The sequence below is a fragment of the Grus americana genome, chromosome 1, assembly GCF_028858705.1.
Source record: "Grus americana isolate bGruAme1 chromosome 1, bGruAme1.mat, whole genome shotgun sequence".
Classification (NCBI taxonomy): domain Eukaryota; kingdom Metazoa; phylum Chordata; class Aves; order Gruiformes; family Gruidae; genus Grus; species Grus americana.
Window position 1 is genome coordinate 187696626 of NC_072852.1, and position 22989 is coordinate 187719614.

General features: G+C 36.5%; 1 protein-coding gene across 7 annotated transcripts in view; it reads left to right on the top strand.

Annotated features, from left to right (window-relative positions):
- The window catches only part of LRCH1 (leucine rich repeats and calponin homology domain containing 1), a 132340-nt gene that overhangs the window by 54808 nt on the left and 54543 nt on the right, over positions 1-22989 (top strand). For all 7 annotated transcript variants that reach the window (XR_008578550.1, XR_008578558.1, XR_008578577.1 and 4 more), the window contains exons 2-7: positions 10417-10561; positions 12024-12150; positions 17313-17418; positions 17908-18044; positions 19225-19352; positions 21294-21378. Coding sequence is in view for 2 of the 7 variants with exons in the window: in XM_054836423.1 (XP_054692398.1) it covers positions 10417-10561; positions 12024-12150; positions 17313-17418; positions 17908-18044; positions 19225-19352; positions 21294-21378 (728 nt within the window). In the remaining 5 variants the exon portion in view is untranslated. The remainder of the gene's footprint in view (positions 1-10416; positions 10562-12023; positions 12151-17312; positions 17419-17907; positions 18045-19224; positions 19353-21293; positions 21379-22989) is intronic.

Genomic DNA, 22989 nt, shown 5'->3' on the forward strand with positions numbered 1-22989 from the left:
TCATGTGTTATCCATCAAACCCAGCTCCTCCTTTGACTGACAGCAGCATACTGGATGAGATACCTGTTTTGGTTTTGTTTTCTGCAAAGAAGGAAAGGTTCTTTGATTCGGAAGGAAAGAAAAATGAGAAGGATGAGAAACATTGTCTTAAAATTAAAAAAGAGCCATGAAAGGAGGAAAGAGATCTTGGTGCAAAATTTACAGGTCTGTAGTTCTAGTGGTTCCAGCTAGGTGGTTTTTAGTTTGGTGGGCTTTTTTTTTTAAGCATAGAGACAGTACATACTGTGCTTGTTTTGCTTTCAGTTCAAGGGAGTCTTTCTATTTTTTTTCCTCCTTTATCTGGGAACAGCCATCTGATTTTTGGTTATTTATTACAATTTAATTTGTTTATTCTAGGATTTTCTTTCTTGGTACCTCAGTTTCTGGTAATGTTTTCACAGTTTCCTGTTTTGTTTAGAAGTCTGAAGTATTTCTTAGCCATTTATTTCAAATTTAGTAATAATTTCAAATATAATTTCAAATAATTCTTTTCACATTTCTCCTGTGTAATAGCCATATAATTAGCTCATTAAGGATGTGCTCAATAGTGTAAGTCAGCTTTTATGGTACAAAACAGATTTGTGTTGATAAACTGTTACAATTATGTTGTGCTGACTTAAAGAACCATTGTGGGAGACGTACATGAATAATGTAGATAAGGTAGATTAACCCTGGCATCTGTGGGAGATGGGCAGACAGAAAGGGAAGTGATTAGATGAGTAATACGCTGCTTTCCATGTCACTGTAAATTAGCATCAGGTAGCTTTTTCATGTCTTTGCCCACATGCCTTTGATATACCCAAAGATCAAATAACTTTTCTTCATTTCCCTGTTCATAGCAAATTTTCTTACTGAATGTGAAATAGTTCATGTATAAAAATGAATTTAAAATAAACAAATCTCGTATTTTAGTCTGTCGGATGTGAAAAATAATCATCTTCAGAGTGCAGGCAAGTGAGCTACTTTATAGACACTGTTTTATGTGCTACTTCTACCAGATGGTAAATGTGAGGTCAGTTCTCTTCAAGCAGGTCACTGAGGCAGATAATGCATAGCATAGTGTCCTCTCTTCACAGCCTAAGGAATAATAATAATAGCCATTAAAATAGAGAATGAAGTGAAAAAACAAACCTTGACATTGCATTCAGCTTATTCCTTCTAGTAGTGTTGTCTGTGGGCTGGAAAAGGTTGTAGACCACTAGATTACATCCTGCTGGTTTTGAGTGCATCTGGTGGAATTTCCTTGTGGCAGTGGAAGGTGTTGGTTCCCAAAGTAGACAGCTTTAAGAAAGGAGATGTCTGTGGCTGAAACAAGAGATTCATAATAGAAGACACTAGAGTATGTGCAGGGATCCACCACTGTCTTTGGGATAGAATGTAATTGGTGTTTTTGTTTCACATCTTTCCCTGTTCTCCAGTAGGTGGAAGTAAGTTGCTTGACTGAAATGAGGTGTGCCTGTGTGTTTATATACACATGTACACAGCTTACACCTTTTTGAGCTTTTGTTTTGAATTTGGTGAAAGCTGTGGTCGCTATTGTTTCAGAAAAGAATTTCATAATCCAAGTGTTAGTCCTGTGAGAGGTCTGTAATATACCTGGAAGTCCTCTTACAGTCCACGGTTTACCTGAACAGTTTTTTGAGAGTTGGGCAAACATTTCTTACTGCTACTGTGTCTGAGAAAACACCTGAAATATTTAAGTCCTGCTGAGGCTGACTGGTACAATACTAGAATGATACAATCCATTGATCCTTCTTAGGGTTGGTTGTATATTAAGGAGTGTGAAAATTAATGGCTTGTATCCTCCCTCGTGTGCGGAAGGCGTGGGAGAAGGAGGAATGCTTCATGGCCCATGAACTGCGTTTCATACCACATGTTATTAAAGGTTATTCTGTTGATGGAAGGTGTTTGTTGTATGGTATTTTTTTTCATCTCATGATACAAGTGTTTTTGTGCCTGCATTAGGTTTACATGGCAAGATTTTGGTAACAGGGGGCTGGCAGGGGTGTCTTCTGTGAAAAGACACCAGAAGCTGTTCCAGCTGGCTTCAAGATGGACCCACTGCTGGCCAAAACATCAGCAATGCTGATCATGTCTCTCTGATAATATAGTTAACTAAAGGTAAAAAATGCTTTCTCACATGGCAATTGTGTGAGAAAGGAGTGAGAAAAACATTTAAGTCCTGCAGACACCGGGGTAAGTGAGGAAGGAGAGGGAGGGGGTGTTCCAGGTGCTGGAGCACAGATTTCCTTGCAACCCATGGAGACCATGGTGAAGCAGGTTGTCTCCCTGCAGCCCATGGAGGACCCCATGCTGCAGCAGGTGGACATGCACTGAAGGAAGCTGCAGCCCATGGAGAGCCCAGGCTATGGACCAGGCTCCTGGTAGGAACTGTGGCCTGTGGAGAGGAGCCCATGCCGGAGCAGGTTTGTTGGCAGGACTTGTGACCCCATGCGGGACGCGCTGGAACAGTCTGTTCCTGAAGGACTGCACCGTGTGGAGAGGACCCTGCTAGAGCTGTTCTTGAAGAACTGCAGCCCATGGGAAGGACCCATGTTGGAGAAGTTCATGAAGGACAGTAACCTATGGGAGGGACCCATGCTGGAGCAAGGGAAGAGTGTGAAGAGGAAGGAGTGGCAGAGTTGAAGTGTTTATGGAGTGAGCACAACTCCCATTCCCTGTACCCTGGTGCCACTGGGGCAGGCAGGGGCCAGGGAAGGAAATAGGGGAGTCATGAGTGAAGTTGAGCCTGGGAAGAGGGGGATGGGGGAAGGTGGTTTTAGTTTTCTTATTATTTCTCACTATCCTACTGTGTTATTAATTGGCAATAAATTCATTTCCCCAAGTCGAGTCTGTGTTGCCTGTGACAGTAATTGGTGAGTGATCTCCCTGTCCTTACTTTGACCCATGAGCTTTTTCCATTGTGTTTTCTCCTCCTGTCCTGCTGAGGAGGGGGAGTGATAGAGCAGCTGGGTGGGTACCTGGTTGCTAGCCAGGATCAATCCACCACAGTCCTAAATCTATTCATACCTACATGGAGATCTGCAGGAAGAAACCAGTTCTTTTACAGTATGTTTTTAGGGAGTCTCATGCACTTAGACACCAGTTTCATCTTCAGTATGTAAACAGAAGTCCCTCAGGAATAATTTTTTCTGCCAATCTTAACCCCAAACAGTTGTCCTAAAAAGGAAGAAATAGAAGATGAAGGAGAAATGTAAATGTTTTATTTTGCCACCTAAAGGCAGATACAATAACAACACAGGTTGCTGTATTAACCCTCTCTTTATTCTTCCAGGCATGTGATACTGTTTTGAGCGTGTTTCATGCAGGGAAATTTCCTTTGTCTCTTTAGAACTGGAGCGTGCCATGGAGCTAATTATGAGAATGTGCTTCAATTTACTGAGTTATTGCTACCCTTTTGCTCCCTCCTTCCCACACCCTTGTTTCGCACAGGGGAAGCAGAAGACCCTGAAGCAAAGTTTGCTCAAACTTTTGGTGTCTGGGAGAGGTAACTTACACTGTTCTGTTGCTTCAGGCTAGTTAGCGCACTACCTGAGATGAAATGTAGGATGCATGTTTCTTACACTTGGCTGTGCTTTATGAGGTTACCGGGCGCTGTGGAAAAACAAGCTATGTATTCCATAATAGACTGGTGGATGAAATAGAGTAGAATGGTAGATGAGGGTTGTTGGGGAGGAATATGGTTGTCAACAGGGTCTTTGTCAAATGTGTCTTCTAACTTTTAATGCCACTTTTGTCTGAAATAGGCCAAATGTTGCTATAACTACAGAGAATTCAAGGATACCTCAGATTCTTACATCATCTGAGGGAAGGTCAGGGAAAAACCCATGTGACTATTTCAGAATAGACTTTTTTTTTGTAAGGGCTTGACCTCAGTAGAAATCAGTTTATATATTTGTTTCCTGCAGTAGTGGTTGTGAGTGAGCAGCCTCATTTGTCAAATTTTGAAAACTGTGGTGGACAACAAGTTCACAGGAGTGCCAGGGGAGGGTTGTAAGGTGTGCCTTCCTATTTCTGTCCTTTCTGTATGCTGCGGATGGGCTCTAAAAGAAGGAAGGAGCTGAGAAACACCGTTACAGGGCCAAGTCTGTGAGATCAGGACCCCCTCTAGTGGTGACACCTTTGCCAGACTTCTGTACAAGATGCTTTCTCAGAGCGTTTGTTTCCTTCAGTCATGATTTTTTTCTCCCTCTAAAACCGCCATTTAAGTACCCTCTGATAACTGTGGTGAATATGTATGATTACTATTAGAGTTGTTACTTTGACAAGTAATAAATTGAGTTTATTCTGACCATCAGTGACTTTGAACAGTGTTGTGTTGTGTATCACTAGTGCTAGCTGAAATTTGCTACACCTGTAGTGTAATCTTAATTTGTCTGTGGCTTTGAGGTAGAAATTTTCAATGTTAATTCTTAAATTAACAGTGGGAGACAGCTGGAAAAGAAAAATATGCTGACAGTGCTCCAAAAAGTAGTGCTTAGGAACTGTGTGTGAAACAGCAGAGTCGCTTCATGATCTGTTCAAAATAATTTTTTTTTGCTATGCGTCTACATTTTTATGTCAGTTGCCTAGGATAGATGCACTTTCTTCATGTTTTGAGTCAGCACTCATACATCTAGACTCAGTGGTGTTAATCAGGGTCTAAATGTTATATGTTATTGCATCAGTAATGATGGCTTTATCAGGAATCGCACTGGAGCTACTTTTTCTCAATCTGTTACAAGTTGTAGTTCCAGAATGGAAAACCTTGAGTCCATGTACTACTATATATTTTTTCTTATATGGAAGCAGAATTGGTTTTACTGTATTGGGCATTCTTTGTCTTCTGTTATTTGTTCTTCTGTCTGCTAAATAACTTAAATAGAAATGTTTCTTGGTGAAGAAATGCCATGCATTCTTTGTGGCAGAATTGTCATGAACAAACCAGAATGCATTAGACACCAGAGTCAGTGGAGGTCTTTGCTGCCTCCTTTTTGGTAGTGTAGCATCACTGTCTGTAGAAGTTGCTGACTACAGCAAAAGCTGGCTGTGCATCCAGGACATTATTCATTGATGCTTACTGGCAGAGTGAGATGGCAAGTAGTTGAGACAAGGTATGCTGCTATACTAGATAGTGACAAGTTGTAGGGCATGTCTTAAAAGTATATAGCATTTTATAGTTGCATCACAGTGCTTTCATGACTAATACATAGCATTTGTCTGTGGGATGATGCATTTTCCTACCATTTAGGGGGAAAAGCTAGAATGAAGCAATTGCTTCATTAGAGAGCATTGACATCTGATTCTGATAGGCACAATTACAGCGATAATAGATCACTTGCCGCCTTTGCCAAGGCAAGTATGGGTGGGATGCGGTGTTCCTCAAGGTATGAAGTGCATTTAAGTAGATATTTCAAAAGTTGTCTGAGATACAGTACCATCAATTTGTGGCTTCAGTCATCAATGAAGATATAGGTAGCTATTATGGAAATACAGGCTTCCTAAAAACCTAATAAAAATAGAGGTTACTTATAAAAGGTGAAGCTCCACACAGTTGTGTCATGTCACATACAGATTCTTTTTTCCCAGCATTCTTATATGCTGAATTTTCCCATAAATTAGGGTTGAACTTATTATTTTTCCAGGCTCTTACAGCAATTTGCTTGAATTTTGTCAAATCCAATTCAGACATCTCATTTGAATACCTTGAATGGTATCTTAGTACAAATGCAAATACATTCTTCAAAATAATTCCTGTCTTTTATTCAGTAAGTGCTGAAGAGTACAAAAATAGGAACTTGGTGGGCTGGAGTTAAGGATGTTTGGGTGACTTTTTTTACTTTGCAGTTTCTTGATTTCAAAACTTCATATCAAATACAGATATTTCTTCTGTTTCAGATCTTTGTCTCTCTATCTCAAAAATTTCTTGCTCAGTGGTGGAAAGATGCTTATTTGCGTAATTCCAACTTTTGCCTATTGTAGAGTTGTGTGTTAGAAGTATAAATTTATGGTGAATTCTTCTATAATCTGAGAATTTAAAATCACTGCTTTTTGGTAATACTGCTTTCATTAAAATTCTTGGTTAAGATTTGTGATGTAGAAATACATATGCATATTTATTTAATGAATTGCTGTTCTAACTTAAAGGCTTAAATTGTTTAGCTCTCCCATGAATAGTCTGCAATCTTTATTTAGTAATGTATTAATAACTGGTATTTCATAATGTATTCTTAACTGAAAGGAAAATAGGAGCACTTTGGTAACTTTACTGAAAGAAATGTAACTACGTGTCTTCTAGTATTATTCTGGTCATTTTGACAATGGTATTTTGGTTTCTGCAGTGGTTGTATTTTATACCATGTCTATGTGTATACTGCCAGTTGGTAATCTGCCTGTAAAGCCTGAAGCCAGAAAGGTCCCAGTCAGCGGTGGTACTTCGTTGTGGTAGGCATATTCAGAGGTACAGGGGTTGAAAGGTTTTGCCCTGAGGATGGGGTTAGTTATCACTGGTATGATGGCAGCGTGAACCCTGACCGTGCAGTGTGCCAGTCACCAAACAAGGCCTGAACTCTTCTCTTAATCTCTTATTTACAGTCTGAACTTTTTGCTTGTTATTGTTCACTCCCAGCTAAGGAAGTGCTTATTTTGTGTAGTTCCTGTCTAGCTTCCAACATAGTAAGAGTTCTCATACAAAACCCGTGTCATTGCGCCAGAATTGTGCTGACTCTTTTAAAGATCAAGATACCATCTAATATTTTTCTAAACTGGTTTGCTTATTTTTTTGTGTTCTGTTACTTTATTTTGGAGTTTTAACAAACTTGTTTTTGGCAGGAAAGGATGAAGTGAAGCCAGATGTAGTTTAAAAATGTCTTAATGTCACAAATAATGAATGAATAGTGTATTTCATTTAAAACGAAAAGCCCACTCCAGCACATGGCCTCCCCCCATATTTGTTTATATTTGGAAGTTGCAAGAAATAGTCACCTCAGGTGAAACCTACCTATTCTGTCTTGGCAACCATGAAATGTACTTCTGCCACCATAGATTTATTAATTTGTTAGATTTCCTTTGTGTTAGTATAGCAAATTAATCAAAAATCCTTAGACACCAGCACATTCCATCCCTCTTCATTTCCATTTCTGTAGCAAAAGCTACTCTGTACAGGAACTTCATTATTTTTAATTACCCTCAAGCATTATTCTTCAAATTAATGAAGGGGGATGTGTAACTTAGTGATTTGGGAAGTGCAGAGTTAAAAAACTACACTAAAAAAGTAAAGATTTGCCAACTAATTATTTCTGTATTTTAAAAATATTTTCAGGAGTTGTTTAAAATTTTGGTTTCTATGTTGTTCTTTTTCCCCTAAATAACCCAAGAAAACCTTTCCAAAATATTTTTCTGAAAGTTTATGAATTGTGACAGAAACAAGATACATGCATACTGTTTTTTCTCACTATGTTCAGAAGCTTCTGTAGCTTTGTTAAGGCTTAACCCTTGTATTTTATTCTAGAACTTAAGTATCAAAGTAAACCTGAAATATATACAGACTAATTATGTGATGCAGTAATTTAAGGCAAAAGTACCTTTGCATAAGATATTAAAATAATTATGTAAATTTCAGAGGTTTCTGTACATGTTTACATATGCTTCTAAGGTACAGTATAAAATTGTTAGGCAGGCTATTTTCATTTCTGAAGACGTGCTTTTCTGTGTGGAATTTTCAGAGACATCTGAAAGCTGGTAGGATTTCTTCACAGCTGCATCATGTTCAGAGGCTCACATTCATTCTAGGATTGAATAAAAACAGTGTATTTTTTCTTTTGCTTCCATTTGATCAGGGAAATCTGGGTTTTTTGACAAAAATTATTGCCACTGGTTAAAAAATGTGACAAGCATTCTGTATGTGAGATTCCATTCTAGTACTCAGTTTCTCAAAGACATTCAGATTTGGTATTAATGATGCCTCTTGTCAGTAAATTATGGTAGCAAACCTGCTTTTTCTATTAAGTTATTTTATGATGGTATTAAATTAAATGTATAGTTTTTATTTCTCTGCCTTATACTGTGAATAGAATTGGTGTTTTATTATTTAGGAAGCAACAATAGATACAAGTGTTGAAATGATCTTAAACTGTGATAACTAGACAATAACAATTGACTTCCATGGTTGTAAGTTTATTCTTGAATTCCTTTGTTGTGTACATAGCGTGTCCTATAATCCACGGTTCTGAGGATGACAGAAGGGAATTTGTCTGTTATCTGCAGGCTTTTTGTTTTGTCCTTCTTCAGATGAACAGTTAAAGCCCTTGAGAACAAAGCATAGTAATAAAACAAAATAAATTTTAAAAAGCATTTTATTGTCATAGTAATGTCTGTTATAGGAGCAGGGTCAGTCTAATTGCTGTTCCACTTTTTTGAGGTACTAGAATTTTTCAAGGGTAAGTCAAATGTTGTGGCAACAGTCCCTTTTATTTGATTTGAAGGTAAATGGGAACAGACATGAAGATGAAGTTTAGTTGGTAGGCTGCAGTTTTCGTAGCTTGAGAAGAAGTAACCACGTTCAGTTTTTGATCTGTGTATCATTTGAGAAGGATTGGATGAAGGGTGAGAGGTCACTCTCCGTGTACCACCCAGTGCCATGCAGGTTGTCTTCAGCTTAGGCCTAAAGATCAGTTCAGTCTTCTGGATCTTGCTGCTCCTTCCCCTTTAAAAGAGGAGCCCAGAGCAGTATCTACATGGCGATGTCACTGCAGAAATCGTGGTTTAAATAAGGGAAGGCTTTCTTTGAAATCGAATGGTAAAATATGAAGATCCCCTGCATGATTCAAAAAGTTGTGGCAGTCCTCTGTTAATGTCTGATAATAAACATGCTAGAAAGGCAGCAGGAGAGGGAACCAGTGGTAATTTTTTTGGAATACCATGTTAGTAAACAAGTACTCTCATGACAGATAGAAAGCAGTAGAGGATTAAAGCACTAAAACAGAGGAACATTGAAGAGCTTTCTTCCCCTTTGAAACAGTAGTAACATTAACTCAAATAGGGAATGCTTTAGTTTGATGGCAGAAGTGACAGAAAGGAGAAGCTGAGCTAATGCTGCATCTAACTGCCATCAAAGAGACAGCAGAGCAGTTCAGGCACTGCTGTTGTATAGTAACTTAGAAGTGAATAATTTTTGGTTGACATGCTCCATTCAACCATACTGCCATTTGGGTCAGCAGGGCTGCTCTCAGTTCCTGCACTCGTAGCCCATTGCTGTTATCTTGGTAGAGGATGGAATAGTGAAACCAACTTTTTGTCAGAAGCAGTGAAGTGAAGCAAAGTGGAAGCTGACAACGGGAATAGAGCGTGCTGAATTTCAGCTTGCATTGCAGGAGATGGGAACAAAAATAAAAATGATAAAACCTTGCTACTGACAATAGCTTTGAACTCAAGCTGTGTCTCTACACAGCAAACTGATGAGTCTGGAACTGGAAAGAAAGTTAAAAAGATCTTAAGCCTTCTGCCTGTTCACAAAACTAAAAAAGTTACTTCATAGCCCTAAAGAGGGGAGTCAGATCATTGGTGCTCTGGAAATGTGTCTGCTGTACTTTGGCTGCTTTTCCTTTTATGTAGTTTAAGCTTTGAAATAAGCTTTGAAGGATTGGGGAGGAGGCTTAAAATAGCAGCAGTAAAGAAGTGAGGAGATCATCAAGTTCCATTTCTCCTTGTATCTTTCCCATCAGACATCTCACTTTTTGCCCAGGTACACTCCTGTTCCTTCCATTTAAAACAGGTGATTGTTCTTCCATGTGGTAGTATGGTTAGGTGGCATTTGTGCAGTTTCTGATGATAGATGTTTGTTCTGCAACACTGTTTAAACATTTCTTTGAACCCAGTTAATGCTGTTGAACTCTGGCAAGCATGATTATTTTATGTCTTGAGCTCACATCAGTATTACGGCACCTCATTTTTGTTACTGTGGTAGTTAAGGAAGAAAGCTCAGTAACATTTCTTCCTACTATTTTTTCCTTTGTGCTGGTGTGCTTAAATATATATTATAAATATATAAATATATTATATTTAAGCACATATATGAGCTTTGGAATCTATACTTGGTTCTGTTTGCAACTATTTCCTCAGCATATTGAGTCCTGCAAATAATTACTTTTTACTAGACTGAATAAATTTTAATTGAATCTTTGCTCTTTTATACGCAGCCTGTTCCATTTCAAGATTGTAAAGGTTAGCACTAGTTTTATTTTGCATAATAAAAACATTGGCTTAATTTGCTGTCTCACTGTATGATTACATTTATTCATTTATTTTAATAAAGAAGTGTGGCTTTTCAAAATATATCTTTCTGATGATTCAAAAAATGTACCTTTTTTCTCTTCTCAGATTTATCCAAGAATAGATTAACTGAGGTTCCTACAGAGTTGTGCCATTTTGTGTCACTGGAAACACTAAATCTATACCACAATTGTATTAAAATTATACCAGATGCCATAGTGAACTTGCAAATGCTAACTTACTTAAATTTGAGGTAAGTTTAACTTTGCCACATTTTCTGTTTATTTGCAAATGTGTAAAGCTTTTTTTTTTTGTCTGCACTTTATGTGTTTCTGGAACAACTGACTACATTTTTCATTTTATTGGAAGCAGTAGTGCAAAACCTCATTGCCTGTAGATACAACTCTATATGAAGGCATTGTAAAGGCCAGAATGTCAAACTAATTAGCCTGTGTAACAGGCATATGATGATAGCTTGCGCTGTAAAACATTTTGAGACTGTTGTTTGGAGCATGAATATGCATCTTTATATGCAGCTTTTTAGCAGACCACTGGATTGGCCATTGAAGAAGAAATGTTTTGAGACTTGTGGAATTTTGATTTTTGTTTCCATTTGTTTCAATTCGATGTTGCAACTCTTACTGAAATTACACAAGGCAATTTTTGCCATCTGTTTTCAGAGTTCAGATATGCATATTTGCTCTCTGGAACATCTCTTAACATTCATGCAGAAGGTAACTAAAATAGTTCTTATTGGGGTGCCACTTAAGTTACTGTGCATTGTTTTCCTACAGGTTAATACCCATAAAAAGTAAAAAGTTCCACTTTAAGACAACCTTCAAATATTCTAGGAAAGACAGTAGTTAATGTGTTATTCCATTGAGCTTAAAGTTTCTACTGGGAATTGATCCACAGATCACAAGAAATTAATATTTTTAATCATTTGGAGATCACAAAGGGTCATGGCATTTATCATCTTTAAGTTCTAGCTTCTTGAGTAATTGTTACTAGAATGAGAACCTAAATATTTTGAAAGTTTCCACCAAATTTTGCCTTTCCTTGCAAGTACTCTTCATGAAAATCTTCTGCTCACTTCCCCCCCCCTGCCCCCGAAATATGGTATGAAGAATAGAATGGCACATGTCAGTCACTTCAAACAATTGTTTTATCAATTTTAGGAAAAAAAAGTAAGATACAGAGATAAAATGGCTCAATATAAGTCTTGGAAAGAAATGAACCATTGATGGTTAAGGAAATTTTTGCTGTATTTACCTGGATTAATACCATAAAATCATAGAAAAACAAGTACCAAATAATCTTCAGCTATGTGTGCTATAAAGTAGTTGAGAAAATAACCATTTTATTTGTCATTTATTTATTTGTCTTTCAGTTGGAACAAAAAACATTCACTATACTGACACATAAAACCATAAAAATGTTTAAATACTTGTCTCGGTTGACTTTTCTGTGTTCATTTGGAAGGGAAATAGCTGGTTTAAGAGTGGTAAATTCCACAATGCTGTTTAGTCAGTAATGCAGATATTTTTGATGTGCAAGTGTTCTCTGACTGCCATTCAAAAAATTTAAATTTTGTCTACATAAAATCTAACCCATCAAAATGAAGGAATTTTACAACTCTCAGACTTTATGTGAGTGTACGGTAAAATGTCACTGGTCTTTTTACTGGTTGGGTTTTTTTTGTTGTTTTATTGCAGTCGAAATCAGCTTTCTTCTTTACCAGCTTGCCTGTGTGGTCTTCCTCTAAAAGTCTTAATTGCAAGTAACAATAAGCTAGGTTCCCTTCCGGAGGAGATAGGTCAGCTAAAACAGTTAATGGAACTGGTATGTTACTGATCTTCTTTTTTTTTTTTATTTTGACTTCGTTTGTACTTAACTAGAAACAGTAAAATTCAATTTGCAAATATATTTGAATAAATGCCTAATAGTAGAATGCAGGTTAAAAAAATAACTTCTGAACTTCTTGTGTTTTGGGTAGTAACACAGTACTAGTTTCCTTTATGTTCTTCAGGACCCTTCTAAACACCACCACTGCTCTTGGTTCATTCAAAACTCATCTTCTAAGTTCATCACTCTTACTGGTTTTTCTCCCCGCCTGCACTGGCTCCCTGTTTTGCTCTATGAAGTTCATAGTTCTGGCATCAGGCACTGCAAAGCTGCATCCCCCTCTGTAGCACCCTCCCCTTCTGCTTCCTTTCTCTCTGTTACTACTATCTGCTTACCACAGTGCATTGCACTAGAGATACTGGTCTTATCAGTCTATTTTAATTTTATTTCACTGTTTTTGTCATGCAACCTTCCTTTCCTGGAACACCCATCTAAACAGGTTTACAAAATTATTATATGCCTCTTGTTTTCAAAGCTGTCCACACGACTGCTATTTCTGCAAGCAGTAGATCATCTATAATATATTGTCTATATTGTCTTTTTTTAAAGTTTGTCTCTGGAAAATGTTTATAAAAGGATGCTTCCCTTTCTTTCCCTTTCTCTTCCTCTTTCGTATATTGTAGGCTGAGACTCTCAATTCTCTATGGCATATGTGTTATGTCTTCTGGTTATTTCTGTTCACCTTGACCTCTTAAGATATAAATTGACAAATAAACTACATTTTGACACTGCTAATTTATGCATAGTTAAACAATGATACTTGAACTTTCTTCCAACTGCTCGTATCTCCACTGGGAGCATTTGTCTTGCACACCTTTTTGGTGTCTGGAAGTGCCTGCTTATCATATTATTATTTCTGTAACAGTAGTTTCTCTACTAAATTATGTTACAGAAATTGAGCTGACCTTGTTTTAGGCCCCAGTCCTGCTACTGGATCTTCATATGTGAAGTGGCAACTGTGGGGCTTTTTTCCTTCTAGTGTTCCTTTGGTACAGCATCCTGTTGTGTCAGGCTTCTGTTATTTATTACAACTGACCTGGCTGTTGGTGAACAGTATAATAGTATAATTTCAATGTTACTCTTTGTCATGAAGAACACAATTCCTGCTCTAAAAATACTTCAAATGAGAGGCCGTAGCAACATGTCACTTCGGTAGCCTGGAAGAATTATGAAAGCTGAAGAAGGTCTGATGCTAGTTCTTTGTAATTAGAGGAGGGGGGTGGGAAAGTGAATAACAAGTTTTTGTTAAATCGGGCATGGTTCTGTTCAGATGACCGGGTTACTTAGTTTGATGCCACCGTGAGTGTTTGGTACGTTTCCAGTGAAATGAGTTGCATCATTTAGCTGGAAATTACTAAACTGTGATGTATTGGGAAGACAAATAGTGGTAGGATTGAGAGCCAGGATCTGTATTGGCATATATAATATAATGCAGTTTAGATAATAAGGTGATCATTGTTCTAAAATGAGTAAATAGAAAAAAAAAAAAAAGGTTAAGTCATACTGCAGTTGTTGCACAAAACATTGAGCTGGGTGAGAGCAATGCCAGCCTGAATAGCATGTGGCCTCCGAGCAACACCATCACCCAGCCCTCTGGCAGGGCACGCTGTTGTTTTGGTATATACGCAGTGCTGGTGCTGAGCTGGCCCAGGGCATCGATCCTGAGAGGTGACAGATGCCACCTGGTTGTGTACAGTTCTTGTATTACTGGGACTTTGCCAAGCACCCTCAGGTTCCCAAAGTGTTTCATGAGCTGCATGCAGTAGAATCTGTGTCTACATAGCAAATGGATTTTTTTTATCATTCATTTTTTGAAAGAAATTTTACCTCTATAGCCACTCTAGAATGATGTAAGTGTAGTTTGATGCAGATTAGGTCAGATCTTTCCAACTAACTCTGCCCTTTTTTTCCCCCCTCTCTCCTCCAAAATATGGTAGGCAGTTCTTTTTCTATTGCATGTATATATTTATATAAATTTCATACTTGCTGTATAAAATGACTTAGATGTTACATGCAGTAAATTTTCAGGTATTCTTTTAAATTTTAGGGTTCTGGGTTATATAGATCTAATATCAAAATAATAGAGAAATTATCCTCCCCATAGGATACATTACAATTATTTGCAAAATTTGGTTGCGAAACTTCATTTTATTTGCAGCTGTGTAACTCTATCATACCTCTACTGTCAGCCAGGAGGATGAGTGCAACACTGGTGTGAAGATAATCTGAAGCTCACTTTCCATCAAAGAAAAGCAATTGGGCAGAAATTGCTCAGCAACTGTACCCAAAACTATCAGATATACAGTAAATTCTGTTCTCCTTCCTATCAGGCAGTATAGCACTTCTGCCTTCTTCAGGGAACAGCTTTCTCCATCTCTGGAACGCTCCTGTCTCATGTTGGAAGCCTCTTAATCTCAGCACAGGAATTTAGGTCCTTCACCTCATTCATCTAATCTGGGCCAGCAGCCTGACCAAGCGGGAGCTCCCGCCTTCTGTTACCTAAAAGTATTCATGTGCTCGTGCACCATGTAACATATGGCTTGTATGTCACAAGCTCTGACAGAATCCATGTGCTTATTAGGGATAACAGCTCAGTCAGGAGTCCCAGGTTTTAAAATGGATGGAAGGAGGAAGTTTACCTCAACTTGGATGGTTTGGATAAACTCCTGTGTATCAATAAATATGCTAATGTGGAGCCAGAGTACCATATTTGTTTTTCTGTTTGTTATGCTGAATTTTATTGGTTTAAAACTATTTAAACTGTACCATTAAAAAAAAGTTGATGATTTTTGTTTATTTTTTTCATGCCATTGAGCTTCATGCCACAGAAATTAATGTTAAATTTAAATACACCTTCTGTTTCTCTAATCTTGAGAAACTGTCTGTGTTGTCATGGCAGGACAAAATAGAATTAATGCAAGAAGTCTGACCTTCAGCAAACACTAGTCCCTGGAACTTGAGTACGTGTTTGGGCTTCACTTCAGTTGTCTGCAGAAGTCCATAAAACAAAGTTCCAAAACTGCTGATTGTTTAGTTCCTTTAAAAATTTATATGCCTGAAAACCATAGACATTTGACTTTGATTGTATTGCTTCCATTACTGCCAAAGTAATAGGAAAGATAAACACAGTCTCTGTCACATACACACTCACGAAGTCTAATAATAGTCAAGAGCATAAGTATAGCTAGAAATAATGTTATAGGTCTTTGTTTTCCGCAGCTAGTCAAACACAGTAATAAAAAAAGTTGGATTGCAGTGTTTAGTAGGATAAAGGATACTACTGTCTCTAGAGATCTTGTGAATGCTGACGTGCTGTCATAACAGATCAGTCTTACTGAGGATGTTTTGAAAGGTTGCAAGTGGACTTTGTTTTTGAGGCTACACACTGCCAGGCCGCGCCCCCCCCCCCCCCCCCCCCCCATTTCCTCTCAAATACTCTCTTTCCCTGATTTGTTCTGATGTGTGTGCACACTTGGTCTAGAGTTTCTCTGACACAAGGTGACGTTAAATTTAAATTCCATGCTCTAAAAATTGAGTATCCAATTATGAAGTTGTTTAAAGTCTGTAAATCAAAAATAGGACAGTAAAGCTTTAAAAATAAACGATTTAGGAACAGTGCAATTAACCATCCTTTATGGCAACTTGAGCAAACGATGCACTCATTAACTGGGATTTTTAATTTCCTCATCTAAAAGCTAAAATGATTTCCTGACTCTGTTTTGACAAGGGAAGGAAGTTTTGGCAGCAGTGAGATTCTGTTATGAGAAGCAACTTGTCTGAATACAGAGAGCAGCATTGCCAGATCACACTTTGCTTTTACTGTCATTTTTTGTTAACTAGTTTTTAGACTTGATGATAGTGTTAATGTAACACTTTTGACTAGTATTAAGGTAACAGTCTTCAAAGAGATGACTTAGAAAACTGACTGACTTTTAGGAATTTTGTAGTCTAAGAGCTCCCAGATACCGTATAAATCCATTGTTTGAAACTGAAGAGGGTAGGAGTGAACATCCTAAAAGTATTCCTTTGGATCTTCAGGAAAATTCTGCACTTAGCTCTCATAACGATGAAGTGCTGTTTCCTTTTTTTTAATGCATAAATGGAAGCATAATTGGAATGTTACTCAAATTTACAGGTTACCTGGGATGTAAGCAGAGGTTTCAATTCCTTTTGATTTTGCATTGAGTTTAGACTGTTTGGCAGTAAAAATGACAGCTAGTATCTGAAAACTGTCTTGTTTGAGACTGACTTAATCCAAGAAGTTGATCTTTAGTACACATTCATAGCAGTTTCATGTTAATAATAGTGTTGAAGTATAATATTTATTACAGTAATACTACCATATACGTTCCCTATACTACCCTATACTTTCAACTCAACTTTACAGCAGTTTTAGGAATGCTGAAATGAGAATAGATTCCAGTTTCATCCAGATTTTAAAACCAGTTGAATTAACCATCAAAATCAGACTTGCTTAGAACCAGTCTAGACTCTTAAGGAGTACCTTTTACAACAGTGTGTTGAATATCTGTAAAATACTAAGCAAGACCTGTCTGTATTATGTCCTCTTATTTGATGTGATAATCGAACATATGCCTTTCCTGAGCACATCATTACAGAATGCTATTGCTGTTTTATCTTTTTTCTTTTTTTTTCCTTTTTCTTTTCTTTTTACTATTGCCTAAATATTCCCTCTAGAAGAACAGGAACCTTTTTAAAAAAAATCAGGTCCACAAACTAGCAGTTTTACACTTCATTCAAACCATTTGGTTATATAATCATGTTACTGGATTCTTAATATGAACAACAGTTAAGAATAAAAAGGTAGAACATATTAAGAAAGTGGGTTTGAATGTTTCTGTAGAAACTAAATTAACTTTCAAAATCAACTTATTCTCCAAATAAGTATTTTCTCTGGCTTTTAGTAATGTGTAAACATTTTCTCATGTATCTAGTTTTGGACTGTGTAGATGGAAATTAGATGGTTCCATGTTTTCAGTTTAATAAAATGTTACAATAGTAATAGCAAATTATCTACAATTTCACATCTGTATTATTTAAGAGACAAAAGTTCATTATTTCTATTACTTTTACTGTAGGATGTCAGCTGTAATGAAATCACAGCATTGCCACAGCAGATAGGCCAGCTAAAATCTTTAAAAGAACTGAATGTCAGAAGAAATTACCTCGAAGTTTTACCCCAAGGTAAAAAAAAATAAATAATTCCTAATACCTTTATGATAGCTCTTTTTATTAGCATTTTGAAAGTATTTTTTTATCTTGTAAGTAAATATGATTAAAAATGTAGTAATTACCTTGTGTTCAAATTTATTCCATTTGAGCTTGCAGAGTATAATATTTGGTACTCACTAAAGTACAAGGGTTTTTTAATGAATTATCTTTATGATTCTATGCATCTTTTAAGTTGCAGAAACACTTTCTGTGAATGCAGTATGGGAACATCAGAAGAGTTTCAGGGAAAAAAAAAGTATTTATTTAAAAATTTATTGTCACTTGTATAACAATAACACTTTGTTCATTTCCCAGTATAGAATGGAGTAAATATTGATAGTATTCCTGCCTGAGTTTGTATTTTTTCTGAGTGCAAAAGAAAGTTTATTCAGAAATACATTATTATTTTATGACAAAAATAAATACAGATATAACACCATCTCTCTTTTTTGTTACTTTTAGAACTAGTACAGCTTCCCTTGGTAAAGTTCGACTTTTCCTGCAATAAAGTGCTTGTGATTCCAATTTGTTTTAGAAAGATGGTGCAGTTACAAGTATTACTGCTTGAGAATAATCCTTTGCAGTCTCCACCAGCACAAGTAAGTAACATCAGTAATTTAAATTGTGCCATAATATTGGGTGGATGATAACAATTTATAGGCTATAAAAAGTCACCTTCGCAATTGCAGCTTTCTGAACATCAGTTATCACAGACATTAGTTGTTGATATGTAAATAAGACAGTATGAATCTAGAAGTTTTCCATTCTATTAGCTGCCTGTTTATTTTTGTCATTCCTATCTGCCATGAAACTCTAATGTTGAAATATGTATGTAATTTTGAAAAAGAGAATTGGGAAACTTCCTGGATAAATCTTCTCTGTTAATAAAAGCCCAGCTCTAGAAGTTTCTACAGTGATTTACTATTAACTTAAATATGCAGACGGTTTACAATGTAATCCATGTGAAGTTTATTTTACTTTATAGTGTAAGTTTATAGATTGTGATACACAAAGAAGTCAAACTCCTGGTCTGAACTGTAGGCCATGTGGAGAAATTATGATAATGAATGGAACCTGTGCTTGCTGCTTAAGGACAACTTCACTGTTGTTGACTTACTGGACAGTAGGTTCAAACTACATCTCTGAAAGCTACAATTGTTGTAGACCAACAGCTGTTGAAATACTTGAGAGATTTTATTACATTGGAGAAATGCTTTTCTTAACCCACGGCGATGCTGTTACTACATTCAGAAAATACAGAGCAAGTTTCAGCAAGCACTTGAGCTAGAAATGTGCAGTTAAAGACAAATAATTCTAGAATGCAAAAATGCAAGTGACATGCATCATAAAGATCCTTGGACACTAGTAAGAATAATGTGACTAAGAGTATAAAGGTGATTAATTAAATGTCATTATTGACTAATTTTGGAAAATAATTATTCAATTTATGGTTAGTAATAGGCCATACGATATATTTTATCATAATGCTTTTTGAGTGAAAAGCTCATTTGGATTTTTTTAGGTAGAATACATTATTTTCTTGTTTTCTGGCTTAACTCTCTGAGGTTATTTATACTAGTACACACAAATAATTGACTGGATAACTGAAGCAGTTCTTAGTAATTTATTTTTTTTAAATGAATAAAACCCATTTTCCTTTACATGCTACCTCTTGTGATGATATGAGTTGGTTTTCAGGGAGTTTTACACTAAGTGACATTGGGAATAAATTATTACTTTCATTCTAGTTATAAACCTAACTTTTTTCTTGTCTAACAGATTTGTACAAAGGGTAAGGTGCATATATTCAAATATCTGACTGTACAGGCCTGTCAAATTAAAACAGCAGACTCGCTGTATCTTAATGCCATAGAACAACAGCATTTGCCACAACCCGTGGAGGAGAGGTATGTATGAAAATCTCACTTAGTTTTTTCATGTAACACTTATGAACAAAGTTAAATAAATGTTATATATTTAGTTTCCAGAGTTTAGTTTGTTTAGATGGTATTTAGAGGGTACTTTTTTGAACAGAGATTTGTTTTACTTTAATATATTTTATTCTAATGAAATCCCTATAAGAGTTTAGAACAGAATATTTTTAACAATCTGTTCTGATTGAAGTTAGCAGCACATTAGGAAAGAGCTTAGAAGTGAACCTTAGTTTAAATCTAACCTCTTACTAGTAGACTATGGGAATATACTGAAAATAATTGAGATGGTAGTATCATTAGGTGTTGGAACTTTCTTGTAAATCTAGTAACACATTAATTACGTTATAATTTCTTGCATTGTTTTATGATTTATATGTTTTATACATTAGAGTTGCATAGCTGTTTTAAGCTTTTTTATTCATCCAGAGGCTTATCCATCAAACAAAGAGAATTGCATGAATGCTGAGACCCTTTTAAAGTAAAATGTGCTAATTTTTTAGCAAAATGAAAGACAGAATCTTTAATATCCTACATCAAACATCTAAGAAATGTCATATGGTGGTTTAAGGACAGGAACTAGATACAAAGCAGGTCCCTTTTCTGAGAATCTCCATAGCTAATTGGAAACCAGTTTTTAGCCAGCTCTTTCTTTGCTAACATGGGAAATATAGTGTAACCAATCAGAGAAAGTATGATAATGCCTTATTTTTTGAGAGAATAACAAAGTGTTGGTGTAAATAAAAATAGAGATGTTGCTGCTAACACCCTGGGGAAAAAAAAGAAAAAAAAAAGAACTGTTACGGAATCTCCCTGTCAGATAAGGTTTCAAGCAAATTGTTTTCCGCCATGTATGTTTGGAGACACCTTGGTGGATTTCTATCAGGTAAATGCCAAAAGTGGGAAGAATCTAGAACGAAGAAGTTTTCCATTTGGGAAACACCTGCTGGGTTTCTGTTTTGTTCTTTTAGGCTACAAGATAATTGACAGGAATATCATGTCCTGTGTGATATTTTGGTCATATAGGAACATACAGTTTAGGGTAAGGTTAAGGACAGAGTAGGTACCGGTCTTTAATGAACAGCCTAATGCTCTATCACATAATAATTACCAGATTTTTGTTTTAGAGAATAACTTCTCTCTTCTAAAGGAAAACATATTCTGCTTAGGATTTCCATAAGCAGTTTCTACAAAAAATCCCTAGTGTTTACTGATAAAAGATAATTTAAGATTAGGATTCATGTGAAGACTGATAAAATTATTTTTTAAATTGCTGTGCCAATCTGAATTCAGGATTACAGCTTTCAGGATTGCAAGTGAGAGGATAATAAAGCATATTAAAAAAAAAAGTAGGTGATGAGTGTATCGCATCTAATAGTGTACTTTAAAATGAGTAGAGGTCATACTAGGTAATGAAACCAGAAGAGAGAGCAGTTGCCATTATTAAAGTCATTTTTAAGAAAACCTAAATTTCAAAGTCTATTTTAAAGCACTAAAAGGAGGTTTCTGTGTTAATAATTACTTCAAGCCGCAGGGACGTATCAGTTCATTTTTAATGCATCAGTGGTTATAATTAAATCAGTTGATTCCAGTTTGACTTCAACTAGTTTAGTTGCTTCTCCCATGGCTTAATGACTTCAGTCAGACTCCTGTGCTACTTAGCTAATAACTATTTTTACCTAGTGTATAGACAAAAGCAAGCTTTATAACAGATTGTTTCTGTTGTTTTCATTAATCCTTAGGCTAACCAGCCATTCTATCTGATCTGTTTTGTTCTCAACCAGACTGCAGATGTGTAGTTTGTAACCAATACTAAGCTATCGTTAAGACTAGTTGGAATTTTGCTTTAAGTGAAAACAAGACAGAATTCTAACTGCATGCTCTGATAGCTTTCTATTGATTTTTGTTCATATCTAGCATTGATGACATCTACCCAAGTAAAAAAGACTCAGATTCAGGTGTTGGTAGTGATAATGGCGATAAACGTTTGTCAGCAACAGAGGTAAGTTGCCTGAATTTTGTGTCCAGCTCCCCTTCTGTCTGCAGCCATATTTTGACTATACCTTAAGTTGGGTAACAATCTATACACTTTTTTAGCCATCAAAACTGTGCAACAACATCCTTCACATGAATTGCTTGCTAAGATATGGCTAAAACAAAGATAAAAGGAGACTGGGATTTTTTTTTTGTGTGTCCGTATGCTTTCTGGAGAAGGAGATACTTGCCTGCAAATGGTCAACCAGCTACCAATAGTGAAAATTAACTACAGTTTTCAGGCAGTTTACATAATCTAGAGAATGAGGACCAAACCAGAATCCACATCTGCCATGTCCAATGAAGTAAATGTCCTAACAGGTTACACACCTGGCTGCTTCTCATGTGTTTTCTATCTGACTGATGACTCTTTCCTCTTGGGAATTAATAGGAGTTCACTGTACCCAGTTCCGGTATGTTCTGTGGTGTCATGGTTATGGCAGTTTGCTATAGCGTAGAAAACTCAGAAACTTTGCAGATCTTAATGCGTTTACATGCTCTGGCAGTTTAGGCAGTGCTGGAAATAAGCCTTCAGAATTTTTTCTGAACTATGTTGTCTGACTTGGCAAAGACGAAGGATGGCTTTGTGAGACTAGTGCTGTTCCTAAGCAGTTACAGCTGACTTCCCTAGACCTTTTTTCTGAGGCACTGCTCAGCTGAACAGGGTACTAAATCTAGTTGGACTTCAACTGAATAAATCATAGAATGGTTTGGGTTGGAAGGGACCTCAAAGATCATCTAGTTCCAACCCCCCTGCCACGGGCAAGGACACCCTCCACTAGACCAGGTTGCCCAAAGCCCCATCCAACCTGGCCATGAACACTTCCAGGGAGGGGGAATGATAATGATAAATCAGTAGATAATTGGCAATATAATTTGGTGATGATCTTTCTGAATTGTACAAATAATGGGATTTGTGGTCTGACCTAATGGGAAATGTTTGGGTCACAATAAAAGAATGTGCTTCTTACTACTTACACTGATTCTTTAGTGTTTCTGTCCTCCTTTTAGAAAAAGAGATTCTGTTGCTTTTGGAACAAATGTATGAAGAATCAAACTTAGGTACTGAATTTGTAGTTACTAAAAAGTAAATTGAAAATTAATCTACTTACACACTGATCGGTCTTTTTGAATACAGAAGCACTTAAAAAAAACCCCACAAACAAAACCCCACAAGGATTTCCAAGTATTTGGGCAAGTTTCTTGTTAGGTAAAAATGAAGCAGATTTACTATAATTTCTAACCACCCTTCTAATGGTTTCCCTCTGCTAGTAAGAACATGCAGTCCATTCAGAGACACTTACAAACTGTTTTGCCATTCTTACACTTCCTGAAGCTGAGTTTGTTAAAGAAACTGTTATTCCAGAATTTCCTCTTTAGCTATAAATAACACATTTTGAAAACAGATCATCTTTCCTGTAATCAAAATGTAGCAATAGGAATTCTGGAAAAAAAAATTGTTTTAAAGACAACCAACAGTGAGCCAATATATTTTTATTAGCACAAAGGCTTTTAATATGAGAACTATTTACTCATTCCATCACTGCCTGATTACTGCTCTACTATTAAGGAGAAAATA